This window comes from Rattus norvegicus, chromosome 4, assembly GCF_021556685.1.
Source record: "Rattus norvegicus strain SHRSP/BbbUtx chromosome 4, alternate assembly SHRSP_T2T, whole genome shotgun sequence".
In the NCBI taxonomy this organism is placed as follows: Eukaryota; Metazoa; Chordata; class Mammalia; order Rodentia; family Muridae; genus Rattus; species Rattus norvegicus.
The window spans coordinates 176,467,269-176,493,822 of NC_141537.1; the positions used below are offsets into that span (position 1 = coordinate 176,467,269).

General features: G+C 41.9%; 1 protein-coding gene across 3 annotated transcripts in view; it reads left to right on the forward strand.

Moving 5' to 3' along the window:
• Pde3a (phosphodiesterase 3A) overlaps window positions 1-26,554 on the forward strand; it is a 270,333-nt gene that overhangs the window by 204,587 nt on the left and 39,192 nt on the right. For all 3 annotated transcript variants that reach the window (XM_087659080.1, NM_017337.1, XM_087659081.1), the window contains 3 exons: window positions 15,790-16,044; window positions 16,411-16,565; window positions 23,642-23,766. In XM_087659080.1, the coding sequence (XP_087515206.1) occupies window positions 15,790-16,044; window positions 16,411-16,565; window positions 23,642-23,766 (535 nt within the window). The remainder of the gene's footprint in view (window positions 1-15,789; window positions 16,045-16,410; window positions 16,566-23,641; window positions 23,767-26,554) is intronic.

Below are 26,554 nucleotides of genomic sequence, written 5' to 3' on the forward strand. Positions count from 1 at the left end.
TAGGTTTCTTACCTACCTTAGCTATTGTGAGCAGTTGCTGCAGTGCACACTAATGTACAAGTGTCTCTGTTGTAAGTTGGCAGGGAGGCCTCTGGGTTAATGCCCAGGGGTGCTGGTCATCCAGAAACACTGTTGAACTAACATTGTTGATATTTCATGTCAAGTGTCAGAACTGGTAACAAGGAAGGTTCACGGGAATATTTAGGAGTATACGATGTCTTGAAGTAGGCTTCCAGGAGTGCCTGAGAATGTAGCCAGCCTTTTCTTTGAAAGGTCCCTTAGTCTTCTAATGGCAACATATTCCATCCCACATTCTAAGGTGAGGATTGACTGCCTGGTTTGCAGAGTAAGTAAAAGCATGACTGTAAGGATATTTCTATCTTCTCTGCAACAATCCTCCGAGCATTGAACATTCTCTTTTCCTCTTCTTATCCTAGAGGAGTTATCTCCCATTTGGAAAGGCTGTGTCTCCTCTTCTCAGTCCTATCTCTTGAGAATTCTTCTGTATTTCATTGCTTGGACTTTACAGTTTTTATAGTGAGCGATCTCTATATGTCAATGTTTGCTCAGATGCTCAAGACTTCTTAGGTTCTCTTTCTCTCCTAGAGATCTGTATCTCCATCTTCATCTCATGTCCACACCCCATGAGATAATTCTGCATTATTTTCAGTTTTTTTTACCTGCCTTTTGTTGATCAAGTTACTGAAGAATGGTTGGTGGGCTCTACTCTTTACTGACACCATTTTCTCTCCAGTAACCCCCCAAACACTATACCAGTGGAAAGTTTTCAGGAATCACTAGTATTTCAAACTTTGGTTGGTGTAGATCAGATCCTTCAGTCTTGGATAATACATTTTACTTCTTTGTCAGTTTTGATACAAACTCTTGGCTCGAGAGGTTGGCTGTTTATATTCTTCCTTGAATACTTGTTCTTCCTGGCTGGTAGATGTTGGAATGCATTGTAGCTCTGCCATAAGTCTGCTTATCCTTCCCCTTTAACACACTCCCATGGTCACCTAGAAGCCATTCCTGGACACATCTGTGTCATCAAGATCCATATATGTGCATGAATGCGTGAACATTATAGCTTTGATGACCCCACGGACAACACATATTTCTTCAATGGTATGGACCCCAGGCACCTCATAAAAGTGGATTCCTTTGGGTTCCTGATTCGGTAAAGCTTTCCTGGTTCTATGGTTTTAAACATGAGAGCAACTTCTCTCTTCATACTTAATGCTCATACCACTGTTTTACAGGGTCTTTCATTGCACTTGGCAGGTTAACCAAAGATCTTGACTGTGGCTTCCATTGCTGCAGAGATGTTTCCTTCAACTTCCTCCATACTCATCCTTTCCGTCTGAGGTACTCACAGGTCACCATGAACATTGTGCCCAGAGAACTATATTTTTCCCTTTGCCTAAAGGCCCACTAAGATGTTCTTTTTTAACAAAATAATAGAGAAACATACGTGTGAATCCCAATCGTCTGCCAGCTACGTCCGTGTTATCTGATCATAGGAAAACACTGTAGAGTGGTTTTCCTTATCAGCATCGCTTCTTCAAACTGACGTGTGCTACTTTCCAGAGAAACTTATTCTAGAACAAGCTGTTGAGAATAGGTTTCATTCTCGGCTGTAGCTCCTCAAGAGATTTTTAGAAATTAGTTTAGAATACGAAACCATTCTAGAAGTTCAATTGTCCTCTCAGGAAGCTATCTTAACATGGTGATTTGTTTCTGGGGATGTACCGCACACCACAACGTCTCCATTTTCACTTCCTTGTAGCACAGAATTAAGAAAAAGGAATGCACCTCTCTGGAGGTTTAGAGTGTGTAGTATTTCTACTCTGGTTTAAGCTAGTGAATGAAGTCTGTCATTGCCCTTATTATATAGTCCAAAACCTAAAGGAGGAAATTAATTTTTACATAGTTACATAATCACCCAACCAAAGTATATTTTTAACATAATACTTTAAGGAAGTTCTGATGATTAAGCTCAGTGTCCTAAGGATGCTGGGTGTCTTTGGCCCACCCCCAGCTTCTCCCACTTTGTAAGGTACATTATAAACACAATCCGTTTTCATACATGGTTTGATTTCATTTTTCCACATGTAATTCCTTATTGTGGATAGTTATAAAACACGCAAGTGTGGGCACGAGCACATGTGAATGCATGCATGTATGCATACACACATCCACACAATGTGAGAAATGCAACACACACACACACACACACACACACACACACACACACAAAAGCGTGCATGTACGCGCCATAAGAAATGGGACAGGTGGTTGGGGATTTAGCTCAGCGGGTTGGGGATTTAGCTCAGCGGTAGAGTGCTTGCCTAGCAAGCGCAAGGCCCTGGGTTCGTTCCCCAGCTCCGAAAAAAAAAAAAAAAAAGAAAAGAAAAGAAATGGGACAGGTGCTATTGGAAACTAAGCCTGTACATACATTTGAGAGATGAATAAGATCGTATAGCTCTTCAGGAGAAAGAGAGTCTGCCTACAGGTGAGAGATGGCAGAGAATCCTGACTTCTAGGAAGATACTGTCACACAGGCAGAGGGTAGAGGAGGTGTGGTTCCCCACATGATAATTCAAAGGACATGAAGTTTGTTAGGGTTTTTGTGCTAGGGCCATTCTATCAGGCACCATCATAGAGATGACTGGGTGGTGTAGATTTACTCTAGAAAGAGAAGCAGAGATGATCTGTAGACTAGGCAAGAGCCACCACTGCATGTGAGGCAGGAAGTGTTCAGTGGTGGTCAGTGTCAACAGGGATATGGAAATGCTAATGAAATGTCAGAAAACCATGTTCAGATGTATGTGTGTATAGTGAGTGTGTGTGTGAGTGTGTGTGTTTGTGTATATGTGAGTGTGTGTGTGTGAGTGTGTGTATGTGTGTGAGTGTGTATGTTTGTGTGTGTGAGTGTGTGTGAGTGTGTATGTGTATGAATGTGAGTATATATATGCATGAGTGTGTGTAAGTGTGTGTGTGAGTAAGTGTGTGTGTGAGTCTGTGTATGAGTGTGTGTGAGTGTGTGAGAGTGTGTGTGAATGTGTGTGTGTTTGTGAGTGTGTGTGTGAATGTGTGTGTGTATGAGTGTCTGTGTGTGTGTGATGAATCCTTTGATCATAATAGAGAATTACATGTGGAAACATTAAATCAAGTTCTGTGTAGAAATGAATCACAATTGTAATGAACCTTTTGAAATGGGAAAACTGGGGCTGTCTGAGGCTAATATATCTTGCTGTTAGAATGCCTGCCCAGCATGTTAGAACCCAATCCTCAGTACTGCCATAGAAGATTAAGTTATAAGGTGACAATAGAAAGGTTTATCACTGGGGGAAAAATACTATGTGCTTATAATTTCACCTTATCAGTGATATGAAGGATATAACATTTTTCCATTAATTTCTCCTGGTAACCTTATGATTTATATGTTTTGCTGTGTGGGAACAGAAGAAGTGGAAGGCTATGTGTTAGTGAGAGGTCTGCTCTCTTTTCAGAAGTGACAAGTCCTTTCCAAGGTAGCACACCGCCCTCTGTTGGTCACTAGGTTTTAAGTTAAGCAAACCACAGCTTCAAGTTTAGTGACCATTGAAAGATTTTAACAGACCGAAGATGACTTCAAACTCAGAGATAATTGCTCCTAAAATATTTAAAAATCTGTACTTATATCAGAGAGTGCACGAATGTTCTCTTTGTTTTGTGTTTCTCCTACTGGCAAAGATGTCTTTATGCAGTAATTTGTATTTCCTTAGCCTTCCCACATTCACTAGTCTGAGCCACTGCACTGATAGCTCACTGTCAGATTCCCATATACCTATGCTGCCCTTCTTACTTTTGCTCACTAGGAAGAGAACAAGCTGAGGGCCAAGTCTAAGGTCACCTTTTCTATACATTATAAGAGCTTATAAAATAGATAAATATATCAAAGGGATGTTTCATTTTCTAAGTAAGAAAATAGCACCCTATCTATTGTAATTATTAGTTTGAGGTTGTTGGATAAAGTTACTAGTGTCTGAGAGATATGTATAATAGAAAATATAAACTTAGAATGTTTGGACAAAGTACCGACTGTTTGCAGATAGATCGTTTTGGAAGTAGAGAAGGATATTGGGCCACTTCCCACTTGGTGTCTTGTGATGCTCTCAGAACATCAAAGAAGGAAGCCGTGAATGACAGTAATTGCTGGCGTTGGCTGTCCGACCTCTCATAGGAGAACTTCCATTCGTGATGTTGTTCAAGACTCATTTGATGACCTCACTCTGTAGGTCCCCTCCTATAGTGCTGTACATGTATGTTACTTCAAATGTAAACTCATATTCCCTTCCAGAAAATTAAAATAAGCAAACATCTGTTTCCTTGGGGTGGGCCTTTCGCCAAAGGTTCAGCCTACAGTGACTTACTGCAAAATTTTCACATGACTTCATTTTTAAAATATTTCCCAGCCAATTTCAAGTCTAAAATTATAATCGGGTCCTATGAAAGTATAAACACATAGGCAGTTTTTCGGGCTCTGAGGTCAGAACCCAGAATATGCCAAAGATCATTTCTATGGCGTTCAGCTCATTTTCCAGAATAATTTAGCATATTGAAGACCAAAACAGTATTTCCTGGCAATACAGACAGCCTCACGGGAAAAGCTTTGGAGGGGATGGGATGTTGCATGTTCCTGTAGAGAGTTATGGGGCTATGGTCTCCCAGTATACACCAATCTGCTTTTCCAACATCATAGAAGGAAAGTCCCAGAGCCTCTTCTCCTTGTGTGTCATCTCTTTTGCTGTTTACCCATCTCTTCCCCCAGCTCCCTCTCCACCCTGGGAATGTTTGTCCATGCTGTGCCTGCCTCCCAGGGTACCTCCCAAGATGACTAAATAGAAAGAAAAGGAAAATACTTCCAACAATGGGGCTCAGATGCCTGCTCTTAAAACTCTTTTCAGGGCATGTCATAAATCACACCAGTGCAATCGACCGTGCTAACTGAAAGCAGGGCTTTGGTGGGATTACTTCTTAATAGCCGAAAATTAATCTCAGACCTGTTATGGAGCTTTTGGAACATAGACTTTATAACTATCTTTGCCTACAGTAAAAAAGTGAAATATTACAAGTTCTGTTTCTTATTGTTTTAGTCTTGCTGGTAAAGATTACCTCTAGGCTGTTGTCTTCATTTATAAAGGAATTCTGACCAGATGTGTGAAGATGGTCCAGCACTTAGGATCTTCGATGGCACTTGCAGAGGACCTGAGTTCAGTGCCCAGCACCTGTGCTGAATGGCTCACAAGTGCCTGTAACCTCAGTTCCATTAGATCTCCACATCATCTTCTGTATTCTGCAGGCACATGTACACGTGCATACACATGAACAAGTAAATACACACACACATACGCACACACACACACACACACACACACACACACACACACACACACACACACAGATACAGATAAATAATTGTCAGAACGCCCTGGACAAGTGACTGAGATGTTCATGTTCGTGAATCTTTCTTCACATGTGCAGTCATTTTCAGTTCTGTAGCAGCAGTGCTGGTGATATGGACTATTTAGTAAGCCTGTACCTCAGGCTAAACAACTACTAGGACTCTTGCTTTATGGGATTCCCTTTTCACATTTTTATTGTACACAGTTCTGGGCTGCAGGGATACACTTCGCATTGTGTCTGTTCAGTGTACTCCCCAGCATGGTCCTGGGGTTACAGGGATATACTTCATACCATGTCGGTTCCCTCTCAACCTGCTCCCATTAGTCACTTCATGTCATATACGGACATGATTTTATATTTCCGTATTTATCTTCTGACACTCCTACACGTGGTTCCGTGCAACCGTCAACAAATGGGTCCTATTACTAAGCCCGTTTTAGAGCTGAGAAAGCAAGGGTTCGAGAGAAATGTATTTCCCTATAGGCACATTAGCAGATCTAAAACTTGAACTCAAGCAGGTGACTTTATATTGTATGTCCCTTGTGGCCCCATACAATAGATATTGGGTACTAGAGAATAAATAAAATATCTTGCCCTTCACACCTACTCTCGACACCCTTGTTTTCTAACTCTTCACACACAGAGAAATCATATCGTGAGACCTGCATTGGAACCTGTTTGCTCCTAGTGCTGGTTGCATCATCATCATCATCATCATCATCATCATCATCATCATCATCATCATAATTATTATTAATGTTATTATACCATACAATTTTTAATTTTTTAAATAAAAAATATAATGGTATCACTTGCATGCTTTCTCTCCTCAAATTCTTCATAAGTGTTGTTGCATATTTGTGTGTGTGCATGCACATGCATGTGTGTGTATGTGTGTGTGCTCCTAAATGCATGAACACAACTTTCTCAGTCCATAAAATGTAACTCGTTCTATCATTTCTAGGAGACACAACTTCACAGCAGGTTTCCTGGTTTTTCTGTCTCTTATAATCTATCTACCCTCCCCTTTTCCTGGTGTTCCCCAAACCTCGAGTGCAGGAGTAGTATTGTAGATATACCAATTGGGGCTGCACACCCTGTAATCATTTATTTATCTATATTTTGACCAGCCATGATTTTCCATAATGACCTCCATCTGTTGCAAAGAGACATTTCTTTGACGAGGGATAAGGATTACAAGTATCTATGGGTATAAGAATAAATATTTAGATTAGAGTTAATATTCATGCTGATTTAGTAGAGTGGCAATTGTAGGTTCTCCTCCAAGATCCAGGAATTCACTAGTTTTGGAGAGCTAGCCATTTTTCCAATATCAAGCATGATTCATATTCTCTCTCTCTCTCTCTCTCTCTCTCTCTCTCTCTCTCTCTCTCTCTCTCTCTCTCTCTCTCCCTCCCTCCCTCCCTCCCCCCTCCCTCCCTCCCTCCCTCTCACTCTCTCTCTCTCTCTCTCTCTCTCACATGTATGAGTGGGGTTGTTGAGTGGGCTTCAGATCAGATGAAAATGCTTCTGGTTACCACAGGAATACATGCTGCTAATGCACACCGTGACCCTAGTGATTGTTACAGTTTACAGACATCATCGATGGATAGAACCATGACTTGCTCCCCTGCTTTGGAAGCTGCATGGTGCCTCTTGGTGCTTATTTTCAAGTGAGCAGTGCGTTTTATCTCCAGCTCCAGGAATCGTAAGGAGTAGCTTGTCATAGCTATTTTATTACATCATCATCTCATTTCAACCAAAAGTAAATGCTGGCTTAAAAACACGCTGAAGTTATGGTAGCTGCCTTAATTAGGGACAGAAGTTGTGAGGTTTTAAAAGTCTTTCAATCAGAAAAATCATAAAATATATAAACCTTCCATACCTCTAGTAATGTAATTTCACTAGTAAGTAAGCAGACAAGCTTTACCACATCTTTTGGTGAGGGATCACGAATGCCTCTTTGGGAAGTTTGTATGCCCTGTGTGGATGGCAGCTCCAAGTTGCCTTTCTCTAGGACCCAAAAGCTATACTATGGATGACTCCCAATTTCAGTTTCTCTATAGTGGAAATGAATGAGGAACTTGGGAGCATTATTAGTTGGAAGCCTTCCAAGTATGTCATGGTTTTCTCTTTGAACTTTTGGCGCCATGACTGACCTACCTGGATCAATGAAGTAGACCTTCTCAAGTCTCTTCACAGAAATCTGTGCAAATTCCCATGAACTAACTTCTAAAGAATGGATTCCATTGCCTTGTTGATTTAACAACATTTTCCCATATGTAATGTACTGTGATAAATATAATTTGGCCTAAACAGACCTGGGAACCAGCAAAACTGACATTTTGATCAAAGTGCATATTGACTATTGGGAGAAGAGAGTTTGTGAATGTTCCAGATAGGAGTTAATTCCCTGTAAATCTCAGTGTACACTGCAAAGGAAAAGGGTAATAAGTGACTTTATAATAATTTGTAAGATAGAACTGTCATAAGATTAGCAGTCAGTAAAACAAGTATTTTGCTAAGTTTGCAATATAATTTTAAAATAATTTTAGCATTAAAATGATAGCTTCTAGGGAGATAGCTAAGTGGATAAAATGATTGACATGCAAATATAAGGACTGCAGTTTGGGTAACCAGCAACCAAGTAAATCACAGGAGATGAGGAGGACAATTCTAGCACTTGGGAGGCTGAGATAGAAGAACCCTGACTAAGTAGGACATCTAAATCAGTGCAGAGATCTACTGAGAGAATCTGCTTCAATATGTAGGATGTAGAGCATTGAAAGGAAACACAAAGTAGCATCCTCTAGAACACACATACATATGCATGCACACACAAGAACATGCACCCACAAACACAAGAACATGGACATAAATGTGAACATACATATGTGTACACACACACATAAAATAAAATGATCTCAAAAATACTCTATAAATCATCAGCTTCTCCTCTCTCTCTCTCTCTCTCTCTCTCTCTCTCTCTCTGCCTCTCTCCCTGTCTGTCTCTGTCTGTCTGTCTGTCTGTCTGTCTCTCTCTCTCTCTCTCTCTCTCTCTCTCTCTCTCTCTCTCTCTCTCTCTCTGTGTGTGTGTGTGTGTGTGTGTGTGTGTGTGTTCTGATTTTACAGGAAGCAAGACCAAACGCTATAATAGACACACTGCCCATGGCAAGCTATGTTTGGTTTAGAAAACTATCATGAGATTTGAGAATACGTTTTTCATTGTTCTAATCTGAGGTTTTAGCATTTCCAGTGGGTTGACTATATCAGTTCTCAATTCTCTTGCTTGAACATGTTTGATCTGTCTGGGTTTCATGCACATTTGCAAGGTCTGCTTTGTGTCACTTCTCTGTCTCCTCCAACACAAAAGATATCGGTAATGCACTGAGTAGGAAGATTTGAGAATTCTTATATGTTCTGCACCTGGGCAGGGTTATCCTCAATCTGTTTCATAGAATTAGTAATTTAATCATTGTCCTCGACTCTGTAGAAAGCAAAGGTGTAATGTGATGGCTCCATGCACCTCAATAGGGATTTATCAGGTTAAATGTCTTCCCCTTCCTTCCGTTGTAAGATATGACCTCCCTAATCATCTGAAACAGCACATTTATCACCGTCTTCACTCTAGCTTGGATCTCCCCATCCTGCTTTCCTTCCTTTAAGGAAGTGTTTATTAGCTTCTGTTTTCATCCTGTGTTCTTCCCATAGTTACTTTCTAAAACTTCTTTTAAAAAAATTAGGAACTCTAGGATCTGAATATTTTGGCCCAAACCTAACATAGCTTTAGCATATAATATCAAAAAATATAAGATGCATTAAATATATGGTATTTTACACTGTGTTGTGGATTGTTTACATATACTTACTAGGATTTTTACAACTTAACAGCCTATGGTATTTAAGAAGCTCAATGACTGTGTTCAGAGAGTGAGTTCTTTCTGATGGTGGTCCACGTTCAGAGTTTCCCTTTGCCTAACCATAAACATGACATAGCAATAGCAAGTCTGAAAATACAGTTCCTATAGTTGACTTGATGTACATATGGCTTATCTTGAAGGAGAGATATTTTTTTTCAGCATTCAGCATTTGGTCCTTCATGGAGGAGAAAGGCATTCCTGTGGGCCCTTGATGGAGCTAGTACATTGGGTTGGCAGTTGAGAAGCAGAGAGAGAGAGAGAGAGAGAGAGAGAGAGAGAGAGAGAGAGAGAGAGAGAAAGAGAGAGAGAGAAAGAGAGAGAAAGAGACACAGACACAGAGACATGGAGAGATAGAAAGAGAGAGGGAAAGAGACAGAGACAGGGAGAGATAGAAAGAGACAGAGAGAGAGAAAGACAGAGAGAGACAGGGAGAGATAGAAAGAGAGAGAGAAAGAGACACAGACACAGACACAGAGACAGGGAGAGATAGAGAGAGGGAAAGAGACAGAGACACAGAGACAGAGACAGGGAGAGATAGAAAGAGACACAGACACAGACACACACACACACACACACACACAGAGAGAGAGAGAGAGAGAGAGAGAGAGAGAGAGAGAGAGAGAGAATATGATGTTCAGTATCCATATCTGGCCACAAGTAGCAGAAAACTATAAACCTCAAGTTCAACTTTTCCCCGAGACCACATTTCATATGTCCTAAAGTTGACGTAGTCTCTCTAGACAATGCCACCAGCTGGGACCAACCAAGTATTTGAATACATGAGCTTATAGGGATGTTACATGGTCAGTCTGTCATCCTGATCCTTTGGTTGAAGGTGAAAATGGTATTTTGCAATTGTCCAGCTCCTGTGTCATGATGCTACTCATGCTTGTGAAAATTGAAAGTCCGCATGTGAGACACTATCTGAAGTCAACTGGATGGAGAAAAGATGGGAGGAAGGGAAATGCTTTAAAGTGTATGCTTTCAAAAAGGCAGTGGGTAGCCCTGTGTGTGGTGGTACACACCTTTAAACCCAACACTCAGGAAGCAGACAAAAGATCTATGTGAGGTGGATGCCATTCTGGTCTACAATAGTGAGAGATATACATAGATAGATCAATTGATCGATCAATCGATTGATAGATAGATAGAATGTATTACAAAAAAAGGAGAAAGCAGGGAGTGGAGGAGGCAGAGGAGGCAGGAGGCAGGGGAGAAGAGAGGGGATGGGACAGGAGAGGGGAGAGGGAACAGAAGGGAAGAGGAGAGGGGAGGGAGAGGAAAGGGGAGAGAAGAAGGGTGAGAAGAGAGGAGATGAGTGGGGGGGGAGAAAAGGACAGGGTAGGGGAAAGGAGAGGATAGGGTAGGGTAGGGAAAAGGAGAGAGGAGGGGAGGGGAGAGAAGAGAGGGAAGAGGAGAGGAGATGGGGGAGAAGAGGGGAGGGGAAAGGAGAGAAGGGGAGGAAAAGGAGAGACAGGAGAGGGGAAAGGAGAGGAGATGATAAGGGAGCGGGGAGAAGGGAACAGAAGAGAAGAGGGGGAGGGGAGGGGAGAGAAAAGGGGAGGGAAGGGGTGAGGACAGGAGAGGATGTTTTATGTTTTATGTTGTGCTTGGGATATATTTTTAAGCTTTGTTTAATCATCTACCTTAACAGGCCAGCTGTGGTCTGTGGCTAACGCTCTGAGGATGAGTTCGGTTTGTTCATTTGAAGCTTTTCCTTTCTGTGGTCTTAGCATAAACAAGATTATAGTGTTTATTGTCATTGCCAAACAATTTACCAGCTAAACGAAACATACGATTATTATTGGCTTACTTAGAAATTTAATTATTTTTATTTGAAAAGATGTGTAAAAATACCTTTGAGTGAATCCTCCATTTCTTCCCCCACTTTGTATGGGATTTTAAACACCATCTCAATTATAGAAGCCCCCATGCCTGCCACTGGCTAACAGTCTCTCAGGGAACACGCACGTAGCTTTATGGTCTTCGTACTGCTTATTGGCAGTCGTCAGACCTCTCAGTATCTCAAGTGTGGTTACTCTTGGCAGGTTTTGAGCAATCAAATTTGATTGTTAGTCTTTCATTTCATGCCTCAGTGGCTTCTTTAGTTATTTCAGCCAAAAGGGTAGCGATAACTTCTTACATACAATGCAGCTTTTAACTCTTTCACAAGTCTGTTCTCAAACTCAAAACCCAGTCAAGCCAGGCATGATGTAATATCAGTAGGCAACGTGAACATTTTTCTTCTTGTTATTTCCTTTTTCTGCGAGCAGTCTGGTCATGTCGGCTCCTCAGCTGATTCCAATCTGTATGTTTTGATTCTTGCTTGCTTTTCTTAAGAACCTTTGCCACAGAACAATACATAGGAAATGACATGGTGTGCCTCCCCCAGCCTGTGCACCACCAGACTGATGGTTATCTCAGGGAAAGCTCCTTGTCTGGGCCCAACGGGTGGTCTTTGGGGGTTTTCTCTTTAACTAAGTTGAGTGGTCCCATGTGGAGTCTCTCCCATGTGGTCTCTCTGGCTCACTCAAGCTCCCTCCTGCCCAGGGCCTGTGATACCAGGCAGGGCTCTTCTAGTCTTTGGGCTTGTTCCTGATAGGCCATGCAGTCCCAGGTAGGGTTCATACATGCACATGATGTGCTTTGATAATATGCACTTCCCCCTTCTCCCTAAATACTTCATAAAATTGGAATACTTTTTCCTAAATACATGTGGAATACATGACATGCTTTTATAAGCTGTATTATAAACAAACAATGATGCATGAATGAACGAACTCATGAATGAACGAACGGTCAAACGAGGGACTGGTAAGAGAGTTCATTGTTATAAAGGTTCTTCCAAACCGTACACAAGAGATTTTCTCCATAGTCCCTGTTTCCAGGCAACTATCCCTTGTGTCGAGTTGGCAGAAACCCATCGGAACAACACCACGTAAACAGACTCAAGGGCAGAAATGACAAAATCACCTTCAGATACAGCAAAAGCCTTTGATTACATGCAACTTCCCTCTATGATAAAAGTCACGATGATTCTAGAGATACAGGGGCCATATGTCCACATAATAAGGGTAATATACAGCAAGCCCAGAGCCAACATCATGCCAAATTGTTTCCCATTTCCTTTTTCCACATTATTTTCCTTTTATTGATTTTTTAAAAGCACTTTACTTACTATGTTTTGTCCCCTGTGTCTTTTCCCACAGACGTCTTCCTTTTTGATGTATTTTCTTGCATGGATATTTCTGTCTTTGCATACTAGGGGTTTACTTGACAGCTTATGAATTTCTATTTTTAAAGCTTCTCTCTGCCAGATTATAAAATAACTCCTTTATACTTCCTTTTCCTCTTATAATTTTATACATTTAATTTTTTCATATCATTGGAATTTAAGTGTATTGTGAGAAAATTATTAAAACTCTAATAACTTCTCATTGAAAAGTTTTAGGGCTATCATTTCTATCTTTATAATTTTATATATATATATTATAATGTATATATGTATGTATGTATTTATACCACAACCATGACTCAAGATTTATAAATGCTAATACAGAATTGTTTGTTTACACTATCGCTTTTTATTCTTACTGTTACCTTCACAGTTTAGCATTAACATTATGGGTAGGTGGGCATACATTTTTTTACAACCTACATTTAATAAGGGTTCAATCTCCCCTCTGCCTTACCACCCAACAGAGGTAGTAGAAAAGAAAACTTATTAGGATATCCAGGAAGTGGACCTGTTCAGCAATGGTTCTTTGGGGGCGAACTTGATCTTCTTGTGCAGCAGTTCAGTACCACAGCAAACACCAAATACGACTCAGCAGCCACAGACCAGTCCTCTAGACAGGCAGACACCAGGCACGAACCGGCAGCTACAGTCCTGTCCTTTCAGCAAGAAGAGGCCAGGCAGCTGTGGTTCAATCCTCAAGACACTGCCAGGCTCCCCAACTGGCCTGAGGTGTGGACTCTGAAGTGACAAGCTGCCACAGGAACCTCATAAGCAGTTCGTGGCAACTTCCTCTCAATGGTGGTTTTACCACAAGTTGAGTTCAACAACTCTATGTAAGGCGAACCAATACATACATGCTGTTAGCAAAGAAAAGTGAGGCAAATCAAACCAAGCCAGTGCTTGTCTCCCACTGTCTGTGGGGTCATATTTATACTCCTACACAGTGGGGTCATATTTATACTCCCTCATCAAGAGTCCTTTCACATGTCTGCTATATCAAAACATCCTTTCCCCTATGTGCCCCAGCAAAACATCATTTGACATAACTAACTTTCCAAAGAAAGTAAAAGTTTTCACTTCATGGGTCATATTATTATTATTATTATTATTATTATTATTATTATTATTATTATTGTTTTGCTTTTTTCTTTTCTTGTTCTGCTGTTTGAGGAACTATATGACACACTGTCCTTAAACTCACTATAGAACTAAAGGTGGCCTTAAATTACCCAAATATTGTGATCACGGGTGTCACCCCATGCCCAGTTCTGCCTTGGGTTTTTACTGTACCCCAAATCACAGGTTGAAGAAATGAAAACGGAGATTTTAGTGATTTCAAAGTTCGAGGTGATGGTGCTGTAGAGTGCTGGGTTATATGTTAGACCTGGATCTTCATGCCTGGATCCGGGACCCGCCTCCTACATCAGTACAGTGTGCAGCTGGAGATTACATGGCTCTCTGTGCCTCGTGCTCTAACTGTGCAGGGCAGCACAAACACTCCTCTGCCGCTGGCTTTACCTGGCCACCTGGCCTTGTCCGAATCCCTCCTCTCCCTACTCCCAACCGCCCAGAAGCAGCAGTGAAGGAAACGCAATGCCTTTACTTGCCGTTTTAGTTTTTGTTGCTGTCTTCTCCCCTTCTCTGTCTCCTACGCTAACCTCCTGAGCAGATGGGCAACTTGACAAACTGCAAGGAATGTTTCACGCATGCGCAGAACTGAAATCCGAACTCATCAACCTGGAGAGGCAGAGTGTGAATTTGGGCACAAACCCGGTGACTTTTCACATCTGTGTCTAAGACTAGTTGACTCCCCACCACCTTCGACACTAAAACTTCCCCGGGACCAAGATCTTCTCCTACATTAATGCTACTTTCGAAATCATATTTTTCCAGTGATACTTAGTAGAGCAAAGAACTCTCTTCCTGAGAAAGGTTTGAAGTTTTTTGGTTTTTTTGTTTTTTTGTTTTTTTTTCCCTCAAATGCTCTGCTTCTTGATTGGTTCACTCTTCTGGTTATTTGCCCAGGCGATACCGACTTCGAAGCCAGAGCTTAAATGTGCTAGGCAACTGCTCTACCACTAGGATGCGCACAGCCCAACAGCTGTTATGGTCTGGTTATGGATGCCCGTCCCTCCTCTAGCTCTAGCTTTGAACGCTACACTCCAGATGGAGAAAGAAACTGCCCCATGCTGCTTCACAGTGGGGTGGCTGAACCGGAAGAGAAGGTGTTGTAGGTTGCCACCAGCTGGAAAGAAGGCAGCTGGATAACGTCAGTGCAGAGAAATGATGAATGTTTTAGGGGATAAGTGTGCCGACCATGGTTTGAACATTACACAATATACAACCTAAACTGTTTGAAATGGTCTTTAAAATATTTAGTTTTATTTTCATGTGCAAAAATGTTTTATGGGTGTGTATGCATGGGTGCCAGGGGTTTTCAACCTGTGGGTCGTGACCTTTTTGAGACTCGCATATCAGATATCCTGCGTATCAGATACCTACATTACAATTCATAATAGTAGCAATTTTACAGATACGAGGTGGTAATAGAATACTTTTATGACTGGGGCTCACCACAACGCTAGAAACTATCTTAAAGGGTCTCAGCATTAGGAAGGTTGAAAGCCACTGCCGTGCACCATCTGCGTGAAGTACCCAGAGAGGTCAGAAGATGGCATTGGACCCAAGGGAAACGGAGTCACAGACGATTAGGAACTGCCATGTGGGCTCTAGGAATTGATCCCAGGTCCTCTGCAAGACTAGTAAAGGCTCCCAACCTCTGAGCCATCACTCAAACCCATACCTATAACTTAGATGGGTCAGTATTAAATACTCTAAAAATATAAACTTTTGAAAAAGTAGAGACCTACAAAACTAACCATCGCAAATTTTCGTATCAAAACAGCAATGTGACTTGAACTGTGTCGTTCTGAAGGTCTCAGCTCAAATCACTTGCCTTTTCCTTCAACTTGGGTGCAGACATAACAACGCAACACAGGGTCTTCTCTTACTACACAGCCTAGGTTGTCCCTAGATCTTACTGCCTCAGCTGCCAGTACTTCCGGCTTGTAGATGCGCACCACCATGCCTCATGACTGTTTATTTTTCGTTGATAAAGCTCAGATTTAGCTCACTTCACCCGCAGACATTCACCTTTCCTGACCTCTTGCTTTGGTGTCCCAGTCAGGAACCAGCGTCACCGTGGATATTGCCGTGATGGGCGAGGCGCATGGCCTCATTACCGACCTCCTGGCCGACCCTTCTTTGCCTCCGAATGTGTGCACGTCCTTGAGGGCCGTGAGCAACCTGCTCAGTACCCAGCTCACCTTCCAGGCAATCCACAAGCCCAGAGTGAACCCCACTGTGACCTTCAGTGAGAACTATACCTGCTCCGACTCTGAGGAAGGCTTGGAGAAAGACAAGCTGGCCATTCCCAAGGTAGGTGCGGCGTGAGGGGCGTGGTCTTCACTAATCTTTCCACTGCCTCTCAGGTTTCCTTCCCACTACATCTGTGAGGTCCGAAACAGAACCTTCCTGTGTAGCCCTGGGATCCTAGTACTTGCTATGTAGCCAGTTTGCTTGTCACATTCACTGCCTGAAATTCCCCTGGGGCCAGCAGACACCACTGTTGCTCTTCGCACGTGACTTTCGAGCTTCTCTTTCGGTCTTCCCGGATAGGAATAGACGAGATTCAGCCGGTATTGTTCAACAAACTGCTTCCTTTTGCCTCGCTTCCGCTCCTTGCTTTACCTAAAATTTGATGGCCTGGAATGTGGTTAGTGATAAAGTGAATCTTCCTTCCAGCGCCTGAGAAGAAGTTTGCCTCCAGGCTTGCTGAGGAGAGTTTCATCAACTTGGACAACTACCACCTCTGCCACAGGACTGCCTACCTTGGAGCCTGCGCCAGTGCGGAGGGACCGCAGCGCCAGCATAAAGCCACATGAAGCCCCTTCACCCAGGTCAGACCTCACTCCCACTGGCTTCAGGTCTCCTCAGAGGACTTACTTGCCAAAAAGGATTCATAAAGTCCATGAGAAGAGATGCCCAACCATAGTCACTGAGAAGTGGGCTTTGAACATGCCGGATTTGCGTGCTTAATCACAGGATGACTTAGGGCCTGATTGACGTGACCTTGAATTTAAATGCTAAGAGTGAGTGGGATGAGTCCTGTACCTATGACATTGAGTGGAAAAGGTTAAAGTCAGAGTGAAGTTGCACTATACCTGCATCGAGATTCATACCGAGGAGTTGGGGATTTAGCTCAGTGGTAGAGTGCTTGCAGGCCCTGGGTTCGGTCCTCAGCTCGGGGTGGGGGTGGGGGGGGACGGGGACAAAAGAGATTCATACCGAGAACTTTAAATTGAATACATTTAGTCTGACATTTACGTGAGATTCTTACAATGGCTGTCAGACCAGTTCTGCTTACTGTTTTCAGAAGGATTATAGATAAAAAGGTAGATGGTATAGTATCTTAATAACACTTGGATATATTTGACTCTTTTACATTTCTCTGTGTGACTGTGCATGTATGTGTATGGTTGTATATGTGTGTACATGTGTTTTTGTATGTATGTGAGTAGATGAGTGAGTGCATGATGCATGTGTGTATGTGTATATATGTGTTCATATATGTATGCATGTATGTATATATATATGTGTGTGTATGTGTGTATAGGTCATGTATGTATGTATGTGTATGGTGTATGGTGTGCATGTGTGTGTATGTGTGTATGTGTGTGTGGATATATGTGTGTGTATGTGTGTATGTGTGTGTGGATATATGTGCGTATATGTGTGTATGTGTGCATGCATATATGTTCATGTCTATGTATGTGTTTATGTGTATCTGTGTGTAAGTAAATGTGTGTATATGTGTATATGTATCTATATGTGTATGTGAGTAAATGTGTGAATACATGCATGTACTTGTATGTGTATGTATATATAAATGTGTGTACATGAGTGCATGTATCTACATATGTGTGCATGTGTACATGTTTGTATTTAATATATGTATGTGTGTATATTTGTGTATAATTTAATGTATGAATACACATACATATTCATGTTTCCTGGGCAGACTCTTTCACCTTGAGCCATGCTCTGAGTTCTATATCTTATTCAGTGTATTAGTGGTATAGTGATTGCAATTTTACAAAGCAGCTGTATGAATCCACTTTCCATCACCTTGACAAGGAGCCTGAAATCAATTAAGTATTATTTGTCTCTGGCTTTCAAGAGTTTCCATCTGTGGTTTCTCAGATTTTGCTTTGGGGCTTTGGTGTCCCTGTGCATCAGGGCAGAGGAGCCTGATCACCTTGTAGTGATCAGGAGAGAGAGAAGGGAGAGAGGGCAGAAGGGAGAGGGAAGGCAAGTGCTCACATCCTAATAGGCCCTGCAAAGGAACAGCCCCACTGCTCTGCCTGGAAGCAGGCCCTACCTTTAAAGGGTTAGCCTCCGATGCTAAACACAAAGCCCTTGGTGGAAATTCAAGATCAAATTGTATTATTGACTGAAAGGCCAGAACTTAAAATGCTAAGATCTAAAATCAATCTGTAAGAAAATACCACTAAAAGATGTGCTTCTAAAGGGAAGTCAATAATTATAACTTTACTCTATAATTTCAGAATTATACGCACACATACACATGCATACACATATATATGTGCACACACACACACATATGTGCATTATTGGTGTAGTGAGTGAAAATATCTGTATCTTTATGTTAACACTTAATAGAATAGTCTCCTCTTCATGCCAAGGTGGTAAGTGTGGGCATGATGGCTTCCCAGATCCCGAGGCTTGAGTGAGGACAGACTCCCTTGCTTTCCTTTCCTTTAGTAAGGTTTTACATTTCCTCCTTTAGAGTTCAGAGACGGAACTGCTCTGTGCTGCCTCACCAGCACCTGAGGCACCTTTGCTGTTAGTCTTCCATTCATAAATTACTTGAGCTCTGCCCTTTGAAACCCATTAAGTCCTCTACCAAGGGGTTCCTGAAGGGCTGCTGGCCAGGACTGTAGAGTCACTCTCTCAGGCTGCGGCTGCGGGATCGGCTCATCCCTGAGAGCATTTTACTGATTTCACCATGCGATGGCCTTGTTAAACAGACCAACCGGTTGAGATACACTCTAGTTTTCCATTTGGACTACTTTTTCTCTTTGGCCCTGCCCCAGACATATTTATTGTTTCTTTGTCTTTCTTGACTGGCTTTCTGGCATTTCTATCCTTATTATCCTGAAGTGACCCTGATGAGCTCAGAGCACAGATAACCCCCAGCATCTTCACTAAGATGTTGAACCAATGGAAGGCGCTCACAGCCATCGCCAACCCATCCACTGACCGCTGCTTCCTTCATTTAGAATGTAAATTGTGTTCTTTTGTGTTGATATTTATACCCTGATCCAACAACCATCAGGTGTTTCTTTATTAAACCATAATTTTCATAGACTAGAGATCATAATTCTAGTCTATGGTATTGCCTGGACTTTCATAAAGCTTGCAGACGCCCTCATAGAAGGCAGATGGTGATTCACAGACACTTCCTGAAGTTCAAATTCAATGTCATTGGTAGTAGTTGTCATTTTCCTTAATGGAAGATACAGCAGGAATGTGAGGTAGCTTGCTCACACTTGGTCACACCAGGAAGCAGTGAAAACAAAGTCAGGCCAGGAATTGAGTCAGGACATAAACCTAGACGCAGCTCCCAGTAAAGCACGTCCTCCACTCAATTCCACCGCTCAAGGTTCCACGTTCTACCAAAGAACAGCCACTGACCAAGGGTTCAAACAGGTGAGCATAGAAAGACGTCTCCTATCCAAAATGCACTGTCAAGAAAAACTACAACACTCCCTGTCATATTTCATTTGAAGCTCTATGGGTTTCTATGTGGAAAATGACTCTATGAGAGACATGGCTGTCTTCTCAATGCCATTGTGTGCTGTTTGTTATTCTGGTCAAATCTGGTTTCTGCCAGTCTGCTTTGTGTGAAATCAAGGCTAATAATGAAGTCCCCTTTGTCTCTGTCTCTGTCTCTCTGCCTCTCTCTCTCTGTCTCTCTCTGTCTCTCTCTGTCTCTCTCTGTCTCTGTCTCTCTGTCTCTCTGTCTCTCTCTCACACACACACACACACACACACACACACACACAAAACCAAAGGTTTCAAAGAAATGTTTTTTTCTCTACTCTAAAAGATCTTGTCATACTAATTTATAAAATAAGTGATTAGATGCAAATATGTTCACAAAAATAGAGACTAGTATGTGCCACCCATTTATCCTAACAGTATTCACAGATCTCTTGCTTGTGGATATCTTTCCCATGGTATCACTACTCCTTAGTTTCACTGTGCTGTAAAAATTCAGGTGTAAAGTCTAACTACAGTGCAACTTTCACCATTATGAAGCCATCAACTTCATGTGGTAAGAACTTACCTCTTAAAGGGAAAACCACACGTATGAAAGTGGCTGTGATATGACTATTAAATATGATGATTTGTGAAGTCCTTCCAACTGGAGAGAACCATTGCTACAATTGCTGATTGGTTTTAACAAAAGGGAGTTTGGGTTTCTTCCTTTTGTCCACTTTGTATTCCTTCTTTCCAACTCTCCTTCTCTCTTTTTTTTTCCATTGCGGTATCTTGGGGACTTAAACAACTTTAGAAGCATAAATAAAAGCAACCAATACATTGGGAGAACTCAGGAGGCCAGCCAGGGCTAGGAACTGAGACTCTGTCTCAAAAACAAGCAAACAAAACCAACTGAACATACCATCACTTTCTGGGGATGATGGATACAGGTGGATAATTTCCCTTTGGAAAATTTAATTAATACCTGTTGCAGAGGATACAGGATTGAGAGTCAGAGGAACCAAGCCACACAAAAGTTGCTGGCATATGCATATTCTAGCCATTCTTAGTTGATCTCTTTTTCCCTCCCTCTTTTTTTAAAAATGAAATGACTTTATTTTTATTCCAGTGGTTTACCAGGAAACCCCCTCATTGATTCTACGCTATACAAAAACACTCCAAACAAACACACAAAGTAAAACTTGGCTCCTTATGTCAGAAGCTTTGAAATAATGGTCCCATCTCGTATCTCTTCTCATGAAGGGTCTTCCACTGGGGTCTTGGTCTTAAGGAGCCAAGTTAGAAGTACCCATGACACACTTGTCAAAGAATAGAAAATTGGTCCAAAACTACAGAGAGGAAGCTGAAACGTTTCACAGAGGGCAGGGCTCTAGAGTGAAAAAATCAAAAGAGGAAGATAATACTATAGAAAAAGAGGAACAGAAATTGAGTGGTTTTACAAATGTCTATTCCTCTTCCTTGAATATTCCACCAAGAAGCAAGGTTGAAATGGTCTATGAATAGCAGCCTAGAGAAAAAGAATTCTCTGTACTTTTCCAGTTGAGAATTCAAGTATCCTTCATGAGAGAGTACCGGGCTTGGTAAATCAGACATAACAGAAGCTATAAGCTTCCTAACAAGGTACTCACTCCTTCCCAGTTTAGAATTGAAGATGGAGTTATTACAGGGGGATATAAAGATGTAAAAGGCCCTTTGTTGAAGAGGGCTAAGATCAATTGTCCCTCTCCTCTGTTGCTTTAGAGTCAATGGTCACTTGACTCTTTCCCTCAGCCCCTTTCCTCTCTGTTCCAAACTCTCATCTGCTCATTAGTTCTAAGCAGCGATGAGCTGGCCTTGGTCATTGCAAGCTGGCAACTAACTTGAGACCCACACCAAGCTGTATGCAGCTGTGACCCTGAACTATAATGTATTTTAACAACACACATTGATTGATGCTGTTTTACTAATAGTATGGTATAATAAATTAATACATGCCAGATTAATGTGGGATAGACATAGGTAGAACTTAATCTGGAATTCATTATATTCCATTTTATAAACTTTTCAAAATAAACACACTCTTACCTGCGTTTAAAGAACACTTCCTTAGATTTTTGATTTTTTGATATGAGTGCCTTTGCCTGCCTGAATGTATATATGTACCACATATTTATAATACCTTGGGAAGTTAGAAGAGGGTATTGTATCATCTGGAACTGTAATGGCATTTGGTTGTGAACTGCTGTGCATGCTGGTGCTAGCAATAAAACCAGTGTCCCCTCCAGGAGTAGCCAGTGCTCTTACCCACAGAGCCATCTTTGTATCCACATTTGAAGTAGTTTTTGTTTCTGTTGTTGTTATTGCTGTAAAAGAACATAAGTAGGCAGTTTTTGAGTGAACCTCAGTAAGATATCTTTTTAGGATATTAAGCTCTTCCTAAGCTCTTCCAAAGGTCTGCATGGATGAGCATGGTTTGTCAACCATATAATAGTCTAAGAAATGAAAGACAGACCTACATATTAACATATCTTTTTACAGTCACTTTAACAGTTATCCAGGCAAGCAGAATGAGCCAACAGAGACTAACACCACAAGGAAACCTTTGGCTAATAATTTTTTTATCTCATTCATAAAATTACAAACATTTGAGGAACGCTGAAGCTGCCTTGAAACAAGTGTTATGTAGGTTTCCAATGTTCTTGACAATTGCTGAAGTTTACTTGGCCCTTCAAATGTCTCTTTCATCACGCATATTATATGGTAATTTCCTCTGAGAAGTAAGAGCAAAGGAAGCTTATAAAATATAATCGTTGAAGGGAAATATCATGGAAGGAGATCCTGAAGCCCCATCCCTCACTGAGTAGTTCTGGACAATTGATGACTGCTGGGAGAGGCAGAACCCCTGTTTGTTGGGACCACCTCCAAATCATACCCCATTAATTTTACATCTTATGTGACAAACTCCATCAATTCATGATCCCATAATTCCATCAGTTTCAGGATTATTTGTAGTATTATGTCACTCAGACAGATCAGACACATCCTGTTCAATCTAAGATTGGAAAATGATCAAATATCCAAGCTATATTCATGTGAATTATAGACTTTTATAAACTTCACCAGTTTTACTGGTGCATGAAAGGACACAGGTGCTGGCAAAACACAGACCAAGCACTTTTCACTGGGAGCCGTCCAGGGTTGTCAACTTCCTGAATTCTGTCCTCTCCCAAATTAGGTTGGATCATGCTTCATTTCCACAAGTAAGGCTTGAGGCATTATGCAAGGAGAAACTTTGGCTTGAATGATCTCCAAGAATCCCATCCCATTAATTACATGGCTTCTGTAACCTTCTCTAGGTCCAATCCTCTATGGATTGATTGATTCCAGATTAGTTTACTGGGAACAACTTGATGACAGAGTCTGTGATGGTCATCATATGCTTTACCTAGGTAAAGAGAGCTTATTACCTCTACGACAATTGATAGGATTTGTGTGTGAGCACCATGCTCATTGTGAGTGTGTTTCAGTGGGCTGTGACTGGGTATCACATTTTTTTCAGGGTGTTACCAGTAGAAAGAAATCTTAGGACACTGCTATAGGATGCTGCTAGCAATTTTCTTTGTTAGGTAAGGCTGTGTTGCCAACAGAGAGAAATGACAGGCTACAGGTGGGCTTTCATGTTCTACCTGATAAGTACTGTAAGACACTGTACCTGAGTGACTTGATCAAGTGCTAACTGTTGAGTGTATTTACCAGTAATATCATATAGGACAGAATACCTATGCATTCTTATGTATAAAGTAAGCATTATGTCACCTTCTACTTTTGTAAGGACAGTCATATCACAGCCAGTGACTCTGCAAGACAGCTTTTGAAAATCTGTACAGAATGTGACTAACACATGTAGAAGATTGTGTCATGTTTTTATGAGTTGGTTGGGTTGGGCAAACCATCTTTTCTCTTGATAGACTATGTTTGAAGAGAAATGGATAGATACCTGACTGCAGTGGACATTGAACTTAGGTTAGTCTATCATTTGCAAGTTGAATGGTTCCATCAGCAGCCTGAGAATGAATACTTGGGTTGGCATCGACTCGGGTCGACTGTGGAGGTAGCAGAAAGTTTCTGGACAGGTGTGCTCCGGGTCAATGAGCAACATCTCTAAAGTCTTTAATTGCTGTCTTTTTAGTGCTGTCAACCCTGACTCTTGGAATGCCCCAGTGTTGATGACTCTAACCAAAAGCAGGTCCTTCACTTCGTCCTATGCTGTCTCTGCAGCTAACCACGTCAAAGCTAAAAAGCAAAACAGGCCAGGTAAGTAACATTCTTTGTACACTCCGCGTCTACAGTACCATTTCCCATGCATAAGTTGTGATAATCAACTGTGACGGTAAAATGAGGAACAGTGAAGTTTAAGTTGGAACAGTAGAAAGAATTGGGAGATTCACCTCACTGAAGCTAAGTCCAGGTTCATGCTGGGATCCATACAGTGGGTTTGGTGACATACAATTATGATTCCAGCATTTAAGATGCTGATGCAGGAGGAAACGAGTTAACTTCGTGGTTACCAGGGCCTGCTGCGTTTAACCATCTTGCAGACTATGGGAGTTTGGTTCCCAGCACTCATGATGTATACCCACCTATAATGCCAGCTCAAGGGGATCCAACACACACTTCTGGCCTCCCTAGGCACTACATGGATGTATACACACACACACAGACACACACACACACAGACACACACACACACACACACCCTAACTCCTCACATTTGCCTCTGAATTTCCCTCCTGGAATCCAGGCGAGGACCTAGCCATCCCTCTGACCTCTTCTGAGAAATTTTCTTGGGGTTTTCAGTTACTTTCTGCTTCATTTCTAAGTTGTCTGTCCTTAGCAGCTTGAAGAGTTGAGTTTTGGCTCCAGGACCCTCATCTCTCACTGTGATATTGGATGTGCCAGTCTGGCTGACACAGCAGCTGTGAACTCCACATTCCTTGTCAACACCCTCGATGACATTGCTAAAATCTCTGCTGGCGGCCTCTGTGCTAGCTGTGCCCTCTGTGCAGATGTGTCTCTCTCTGTGCCAACAGGCAGTAGATAGACCTCTGAGGAGGAACAGCTGGTCCTACTAAGGCTCACGAGCTCTTGTTCACTTCTGTAGCCTAATCCCTCAGATCTGGGTCTCTGCCCTGACCTTGAAAGCCTGCCTTCCTTCTTCCCTTCCCTCTCCCTTTCTTATTCTTTTGCTTTTCTTTTCCTCCCACCCTCTTTTGCTTTCCCTCTCTCCCTAGTTTTATCCCTCATTCTCTCCCTCCCTCCCTCCCCTCTTCCTTCTTATCTTTTCTATCTGTTCTTAAGGAAGCAAAGGTGTGTTTATTACAGCTGAGTGTATGACAGTCAGAAGCAGACCAGATATCCTTAAAGTGATGAGATTTGTATGAGAACCATTTGAAAATTCCCTACGTTCTAGTGATATTTTGAAAGGCAATCCTAACATTAAGACACAGGAATCAGAGTAGGACTCCTGTTCGCTCATTTTCTTCTGGTTGTTCACTTCCGACTTGGCCCCTTCTATTATGCTTAAAATCTCTACTGTTCAGTTAAGGAAGACACATTCTCTATAGAGTTCAAGTTATTTGTATGCCAATCCTGAAAGAAACCATTAAAGGCAATCCGATTCTCCAACAAATGGTGTGGTCCTCTGAGTTGTGGAGATGGGCCTTAAGCTTTGTAAAGCAGACATCATCAATGAGCTGAGAAACAGCCTTGAGCTACACTAGGACCAGGCAGTGACAGATGATGGAGCCTGGTAATTAGCTTAGATGCCAGGAGACACACATGTGTGTCACACACACAGATAGACATGCGCTCTGGCCTCCACATGTATGTGCATGAACAAGGAACTCAACACACACTTGTGCAAACACACCATGCATTTATACACATCCCTTCACCATGAAAAAAGGCACTTTATAACATAATCTGTATCCAGTATTACTGAATTCAAATCAATCACTAAATTCCTGCCCAATATAGAAATATATTAAGAATCCAGTGAAACTAGATTCCACCTCTCCCTGGTCAATCAGGTTCTTCTGGTTTGGTTTGTCTTCATTTGGTTTTATTTGCTTTTCCTTCTCCTAATGTAATTTTTAAATCATCACGAAGGGCAAAACCTTCGGGGTTTTCATGCACACCTAGTCCCGATTGTGCACCCTGCTTTGCCCCTGCTTGGCTTTTCCTGCCCACACTGGTCCCGTTCTGCCGGCACAGGTGTTAGAAAAGCCTCTGCCAAGCCCCTCACATCGATGCCATGCATTTCGGTTCTCCCCGCTAAGCGAGTACCTATCTGTGTTTGATAGGATTCATTCTTTTGTCACCTACTTTTCCAGAAACCATGTGTGAAGAGGCTAGGGAAAATCCTTTGTGTGGGAGGAGGATAAGGAAATGGTAGCCCAGGATCTGGGAGGAGGAAACATAAGCGCTGTGGGCGGTGGGGTGCAGAAGACCGAGCACACAAAGAAGGAGGGACTGTGTCCAGGTTAGACTGATGTGTCTGTTCTGTGCACAACTCAAGCGTACAGTGTGTTCCTAACTCCCTTAGAACGCAAGCAATCTTTACCAATGACTAAAAGAAAATTACATGGGTCAGATCACACAGGAGCCCTTCCATGAAATCATAACAATGGGAGACTTAAATATAATTTGCCTTTGCATTTAAGTTTTAAAATGTTTGCCTGGATTTCTGTCTGTGTACCAGATGTGCTCAGGGCCAGCAAAGGCCAGTAAAGGGCATTGGATCCCCTGGAACTGGAGTTACTGACCAACGTGAGCTGCCACATGGCTGCTGGGAACTAACCTGTGTCCTGTGGAAGAGCGGCTCGTGCCCATAACTTCTAAGCATCTCTAGAGCCCCTTACTTGAATTTTCAACCTTACCTTTCTAGTGTGAGTCACTAACAGTGGGCAGCTACTGTTACTTTCAAGTTCCTCTAATTCAGTTTCTGCCTGTGTAGCAATGCTTTGCTGGAGTCTTGTAAGTGTGAGCTTTCTAGCATAGTGAAAGGGCATGACTTACATATATAAAGGAAACTTTAAATGAT